Source organism: Vidua macroura, chromosome 9, assembly GCF_024509145.1.
Source record: "Vidua macroura isolate BioBank_ID:100142 chromosome 9, ASM2450914v1, whole genome shotgun sequence".
In the NCBI taxonomy this organism is placed as follows: Eukaryota; Metazoa; Chordata; class Aves; order Passeriformes; family Viduidae; genus Vidua; species Vidua macroura.
This window is the reverse complement of record NC_071579.1, coordinates 164429-171646: the sequence shown is the minus strand read 5'-3', so window position 1 is coordinate 171646 and position 7218 is coordinate 164429. Positions and strand designations below refer to the sequence as shown.

General features: G+C 57.3%; 1 protein-coding gene across 1 annotated transcript; it reads left to right on the top strand.

Annotated features, from left to right (window-relative positions):
• The first annotated feature begins 1695 nt into the window (after window positions 1-1695).
• On the top strand, window positions 1696-6586 carry LOC128811532 (uncharacterized). Its single transcript, XM_053985206.1, has 13 exons — window positions 1696-2217; window positions 2449-2513; window positions 2628-2813; window positions 2997-3145; window positions 3403-3550; window positions 3758-3942; window positions 4025-4162; window positions 4433-4547; window positions 4720-4857; window positions 5090-5266; window positions 5392-5547; window positions 5696-5797; window positions 6159-6586. Exons 1-13 carry the CDS (start codon window positions 2100-2102, stop codon window positions 6396-6398), a joined length of 1917 nt encoding a protein of 638 aa, XP_053841181.1. The 5' UTR covers window positions 1696-2099; the 3' UTR covers window positions 6399-6586.
• Window positions 6587-7218: the final 632 nt, after the last annotated feature.

Here is a 7218-nt window from a genome sequence, read left to right as displayed (position 1 = left end):
GGTGGGAAGGATGAGCCAGGATCCATAGGCCTGGCAGCCTGAGCTTGCTGCCAGGGAAGGCCTTGGAGCAGATGCTCCCGAGTGCCATCCCACAGCACGTGCAGGGAACCAGGGGGTCTGCTGGAGGGTGGGAAAGCTCTGCGGAGGGACGGGGACAGCTGGGGGTCCTGGTGGGCTGTTGAGGGCTTCTGTGGGAATGTTTGCGGGGGGTTGGTCTTGGGGAGCGTGTTGGGGAAGGAGTTGTCTGCAAGGTGAGAGGTCTAGGCTGGAATTGGAGTCAGCTTGAAGGCAGCATCTGTGGTTTGGCACAGCTTTGCTTATGGAGGGCAGAAAGAATATCTGTGACTATTTCTGTTCATGGTCCTGATTCTCCTGCAGGGAACAAGATGGGAGAGATGTACTTTATTGGCCACTTAGATATCTGTACTGGGGGAGGATGAGCCCTTCTTCCATCTACTCATTTGTTTGGGCTACTTTTGTAAGACTGAGTGGACTACCATTCCTTGAGAGCTTTCATTCCTTAAGAGAATCACGATATTATCATCCCTTCATCGAAAACCATTTGCACTGAAACATAAACTTTAAGAGATTTAGAGATTCTAGAGGAGCTAAGATTTTAGTTAGAGATAAGCCTTTCTAGAGTTAATTAAAATAAAGGGATTCTGTAAGTAGGCCTTGATGAAGTTAAGAGTTAGTAGTTAACTAATAATTGATTGCTTGTCAACACAGTGTTTAGTGAGCTGAGTTTATAATGAAGAATATAGAAACTGACAAATAGCTTTTAGGAACGTAAGACAATTGTGGGCCTCCTCTGTTCTGAAACCAATTGAAGACAAGGAATGGGAGTTCTACCAAGGTTCATATTTGCATTGAAAAGGTAGAAAGGTCAGAATGAGGAAGACTTCATTTACTTCCTCATTTTGGGACCCCTCCCCATGAAAGGGACCACCGACCCATTTCAAGGAACAAACTACGCATGCTTAATAGCTTTTGAAATGATTAGCACAGGAAGCGAGGAATGGGATGTACCATAATGATGAATATGTCTTTGTATTTTAAATATTCAATTCTTGTGTGGATAAAAGGACTCTGTAATCATTGGAAAGGTGCGGTGGGTATTTGGGAGCTGTCCCACACGCTGTCCGGCGTCGCAATAAACATACACTTTCTAACTTTAAACTGTTAGAGAGTTTTTGTCCGTCACAGTTGGATATTGGTGCTAGATCAATATCCATATTTCTTTAATAAATCAGCACACCAAAGACTGGCCTTCTTTTTGCCTCTGTATAGTGCTATGTTTCCAAAGTGACTTTCAATGGAATGTGTTAAGGCAAATTAATTGCTGCTTTTAGATGTGAACAAACTTCCAAATCCTTCACATTCTCCGGCAATCGCTATTAATTTGAGAAGTTTGCAAATGTTGGAAACTCCTTCAGTTGTGCAATGAGAAGTAAAGCCTTTAAGAATTGAGGATTCTTAAATGCCCTGATCCCGCAGAGCAGGGCAGGGTTTGCTGGTGGTTTGAGCTGTTCCTAAAGATCCTGTCGGGCTGTCTAAGACACTTGGAGCCAGGGATTCCTTCCAAGCTGGGCCATTTTGGGGGGGCTGGGGGTGGCCCCAGGGCAGGTGACGGTGTGTGCAAGGTCCCTTTGTGACACGCTGCACCTGGTCAGCCTGGAATGGAACAGGACAGGGTTTCCAAGGGCCCTCCCTTTGTGACACGTGGTGACATAGGAGCTGGCGGTGACAAGAGCACGCCACAGTGCTTGGTGCACGCATCAGGACAGGACAGAACCGAGTAGTGCTGTGAGGAGCCCCCCCACAGCGTGCTCATTTGTGTCTGACCCAGCAATTTTCCAAGGCGTTATTCCTGCAGCTGACCTCGCGGCCAGACTGTGGGACTTGGTGATCAGAATCATTTACGAGGAGTCTCCTGTCATTGTGGCAGGAGCCCTCCAGACCAGAGTGCAGGACTTGCTGTCCTGCAGCCTTCCTGAGGCTCCTCTGTCTCAGGTGTCTTCAAGGGTCAACTGCAATTGTTGACTTGGATATATCCTGAGGCATCTCTCTAGAAGGTGCCTTCAAGGCTAGCTGGTGGAATGGCGGGCAGATTTCTCAGCCTGTGCAAAGTGTTCAGGAGGGGAAAAAAGAACGGCCCTGGAGTTGCCCCAGCACAACAGCCTGAAGAGCCAGAGCAGATCCAGACACTGCAGGATGGTGAGTGGCAGAGTGGGGCCACAGGGCTGATGCCTGCAGCCAGCTTGAGCCCATCCCATCCCATCCCAGCCCATCACCTGGGGACATGCCCATGGACAGGACAGAAGAGGGGCCGTGCTCCATCCCCTGGGGCATCCCGGGGCTCTCTCTGCCTGGGGAGCGCAGGGCTGGGCTGTGTTCTCCGGCCTCTCCCGCAGCCCCTCAGCTCTGGCTGCGCTCGCTCTTTGCCAGATGCAGCCCTGGGCCGGACACAAGAGCGGGAACCCGCCCGTGGCCGCTTCCGCAGAACCCTGAAGGTACCAGCAGCCATCCCCACCTGGGCTGGGCCTGCTGTCACTGCTCAGCCCAGCACCACGCTTGGAGCACTCCATGGAACACTCTGGGCTTCCCTGTCCTTTGTTCTCCTGCAGATGTTCCGGAGGTTCCTGCGCATTCGGCGTAGAAAGACCTCAGTGAATGAGGATGTGGCCATCACAAGCACCAAAACGAGGGAGACTCAGGGCCTCACAAATACTGGTACCACGCCTGCTCCAACTATGATTCCCGCTCCCACTATGGATTTTTTCAAAGAGACTGCTGTTCCTTCTCAGCAGCGGGTAAGCAGCCGGGGGCCAGGCCTGGAGGCCTCCCAGGATGGTGTGTCCCCTCAAGCCACGGTCACTGGGCCCCTCAGCCTTTGAGGCCAGCACAGTGTGGCGGGAACAGAAGCACTTCTTGGGGGAAGCTGGGCAAGTTTCTCCCTTGGACAGTGCTCCAAGTCTCCCCCATGTCTCCTCCAGGTGCCAGCCAAGGTGAAGGACATCCACCAGAGTCTCCTGTCCCACGTCTCTGCGGATGCCAGGCTGCAAAGGGACATTGTGAGGCTGGCAGAAGAACACCCTGCTGACGTGGTGCTGACCCTCCTGCGCTGTGCCCCAACATGTGACAGGTACGGGGCCCACGAGTCTTGAGAGCTCAGGGCTCAGCAGCCTTTAGGGCCCGTGGCCCTGCACAGCCTGTCCAATGGGGTCTGCCAGACAGGCAGAGAGGCCCAGGACCCTCGGGCCCCTCTGTTTCCTGAGCCTGCTGCCAGTGCTCCTTCCCTGCCCTTCAGGGCACCGGGGCTCTGTCACCTGGGCCCCCACAGCTGCACAGGGCATGGTGCTGTGACTGAGATGCCCCTGACACAGAGCTCCCATCCCACAGAGCAGCTGCAATGATGTGGAGAGCCATAGGCTCATCGGGACCAGCAGTGGAGAAAGTGCTGCCAACACTGCTCTGTGTGATGGAGAACTGGCCACAGCACAGAATGTGCACCTCCGATGGGGACAACGAGGCTGTTTTTGCCCTGGCTGTGAGTTTCTGGACCTGGCCTCTGCTCACCCCCAGGTCACCTTTCCAGCAGCACTCCATCCTCTCCATGCCTCAGGCGCTGGGCTGAAACCGGGGCTAGGGGCAGGCTCAGGGGGCACCAGGCCCGCTGCTCCCCCTGCCTCTGCCCTTGGGCCCTGCCCATGGACACCTCGGCACTGAGCGCTGCCTTGGGCTGCTTCTTTTGCAGGCAACTCTGGTGATCTGGGTGATTGTGCCCAAGTACAACAAGGCGACGATCCCTTTTACTGGGCGATTGTTTGTGGCTCTGCTCTTCCATGTTGCCATCACCACACAGCAGATGCCACCAGAGGAAGCTGCTAACTTCTGGAGGGCGTGCCAGGAGGAACACCGCCTTCCCAGCAAGCCCAACAGGTCCCAGTCCTCCTGTCCTTCCCGTGCCCTTGTGGCCAGTGCCAGTGCTCCCAGTGTGACCTGGGCTTTGCTCTGCACACAGGTTTGCAGTGCAGGCCATGAAGGCTCTGCTCTACCGACTGCCGAGTGACAAGGTGGTGATGGCTATGGAGCGCAAGCGTGGCTGGGACACGCTGCTGCGTGCTCACACCCAGCACTATGCCATGGGTCTGCTGGCCAGGTGAGACCCCCTTCTCCCCACTGCCCCCAGCATTTGTGCCCTGTCCCCAGGTGCCACTCACAGTCCCTGTGGTCATGGGCCAGAGGGCCTTGTCTCCGAGGAACAGCCGAGCAGACCGGAAAAGGCTGGGAAAGGAGGGTGCCCAGAAAGGGCTGCCTCACAACGCGCCCACATCCCCTCCAGGGATGCTGGGGAAAGACCGGACCTCTGTGACTCAGTCCTGGGAGAGGATTGGTCTCCCCACCTCAGTGCCTTTTTCCCCCCTGCCAGGGAGATGCGCCGTGTCTCGATCATTTTCTGTTCTTGCATCGCACCCCACGTGCTCTGGCACCTCAGCAGGGAGGAGCCGTGCTGGGATCTGCCTGCCCTGGCATTCCTTGTGGAGGTGAGCCTGTTGGCCAGCGCTGCCTCGCCCAGCTGCCTCCCAGCTCTCTGCCCTCTCGTAGCCACAGCTGCCTGGGACGGTGCCCACGCCCTGTGCTGCTGCCTGGGCCCAGCCCTGTGCGCTTCTGGGCTCCTGCCGGCCGGCTCCCCTGTCACTGCCCTGTGCCTTTCAGGTCCTGGATTGCCTGGACTTGAGTAAATGTGGTGGCAGCGTCCTGAACATCATGTCAAGGCACCTCCAGAGTGAATGCAGTCAGAGGCGTCGCCTGGCACTCAGAGGCCTCGTGCTGCTCAGCAAGGATCCCTCGATGGTGAGAAGGGGGCAGCAGCTGAAGCTGCGCCAGGCAAAGCAGCCCCGTGGGCTGGCAGGGCTTCAGGAGCTGAGGCAGCTACTCCCAGCTCTCCTGCCTCACCTGCCCCAGTGCTTTGGGACAGGCCTTTGGCCTGTGGGCCCTGCAGCAGCAGGGTGGGGTTGCAGTGCCAGGGCGGTGTTGGCCATGCAGCCGTCCATGGCTCCCCAGCACAGCCTTGTGTTCCACACAGGCCGGAAGGATGTGCAGTCTGTCTTGCAGCCTTCTGGAGCTGGTGGGGGATGCAGATGAAGAGGTGGTCAGCATGAGCCTCCGTGTGCTCACGAATGTGCTCCCGCACCACGGCATCCTGCGATCCAGCATCATTGCCCCAAAGCTGGCTGAGGTGCTCCTGCTGCTCTTTGACCACGTAAGGTTCTGCATCCTGAGCCACAGGCATCGGGTGCTTCCCAGAAACTTTGTGCCCTGTGGATTTTCAGGCCTTTGCCCAGGTGGGCCTGGAGTAGCTGGTGTAGGTCTTTTCCCTTCCTCTAGAAAAACAGCCACGTGCAGTTGCTCTGTATTCAGCTCTTCTGTAAGGTGATGGAATTGGTAGTGGATGAGGGGAAAAAGCCCCTGAAGACAATTGTGAACAAGAGCCTGTACACACTTTTAATCTACTGCCATGATGACAACTGGCACGTGGCAAAGGTGAGCATTTCTATGATGCTGGGAGGGGGCTCGGCTGCCTCCTGCCCTGGCGCCTGGCGGGCTGCAGCCTCCTCCAGGCCTTGGCACAGGGACACAGGTCTTGTGCCCTGGGCTGTGGGGCCATCTCTGGGTCTCTGCTGCTCTCCAGGCCTCTCGGGAAACGCTGCATTGTGCGGCCAAGTTCCTGATGAGGAGAGATCTCGAACAGCTGGTGGAGAAGGAGCAGCTGTCAAAGTTTGTCAAGTGCCTGGTAAGAACGGCCTGGAAGGCCCAGCCTCAGCCTGGAGAAGCCCCCTGAGCGCGGTGCTCAGTGTGTGGGCTGGCAGCTGTGCCCCTGCCCGCTGCTGCAGCCAGAGGCCGCGCGGGCTCTTCTCCAGGCTCCCGTGGGCCCCAGCCGGGTGCCGATGGAGCCCCGGCCCGGCGGGGCTGCGGGGCGGCCCCGCGGCTCCCCGGGCAGCAGCCGGCCCTCTGCCCCCTCCGGAGCCCGGCGCCAGCGGCTGCTGGCCGCGCCTCAGGGCTGTGCGGGCAGGGGAGGCCGGGGCTGGGCGCAGGGAGCGGCCGGCCCAGGGGCTGAGCCCGCTCCAACTCTTCCCTCCTGCCGCTCTCTCCAGCTGGCAGAGGACAGGAGCCGAGCGGCCGAGCACCTGCGCCCTAACACTGAAATTCACGCCAAGTTAGCCCTAAGAGCTGAAGAAGTGGGGTCATCCTCTGGATCCAGGCAATCAGTGTCCCAAGAACAGCACCAGGAGACACTGAAGAGCACATCACCTCTTAGTGCTGCTGGCGCTCCAGGCAGAGCTGACGCTGGCCACAATTCTTGTGGCTTCAGCCCTCTCCCTGCCTCTAGATAGCTCCCTCCCTCTAGATAGCTCCCTCCCTCCAGCCCTCAGACACTGTCCGTCCCCTTTTTTTCCCTCCACTCTTCCTGCCTTTTGACAGCTCCATTCCTCTAGCCCTCAGACCCTGCCCATTCCCTTTTTTTACCTCCCCGCTCATCCCTTTGTTTCATCTTCCATTAATAAAGAGTTTGGCTTTTTCACTTTGCCTCCGTCTCTGTGGAGATGAAACAACGCCAATCCCGAGCCCTGGGACACACAGACCCCTGCTGCCCTTCTCTTCCACACCGTCTTTTGTGCACACACACAGAGGAACGAGGGCAGATCAGGCTGGAAAGCTGCCTGTGCTGAAGCTGCAGTTCCACAGCACTGTGGAGCTGCAGATCTTGCTGAGCACCCTGGAGCCCCTGGAATTTGGAAGAGCCAACCTGAGGATGCTCTGAAGCCAGCTGTGAGGGATTCCATGGCAAGCATCCACGGAGGGCAAAGGAGCTTGGAATGCTGGAAGGTTTCAAGAATAGCTTCCTGAAAGCACAGCAGTGCTCCATCCCTGCACAGCATGAGGAAGAGGACAGAACCAGCGACCATCCAGGCTTAACAGTGGGATTTGGGTGTGCCTAAGAGCAAATGAAGCAGCAGTGCAGTGCCCGAGACTGGGACGCGCCACCGTGCCAGTGCCCGGAGCGCTGTCAGGCAGTGCTGGGATCCCGGGTGTGGTTCTGGTCTCCAGAGGTGAGGAATGGCAGCCCCAGGCTCAGAGCCAGTCAGAAAGCCAACCAAGTGAGCCCACAGAGAGGGCACCCTTCCAGTTTCTCTTGGGCATGGCTGCAAAACA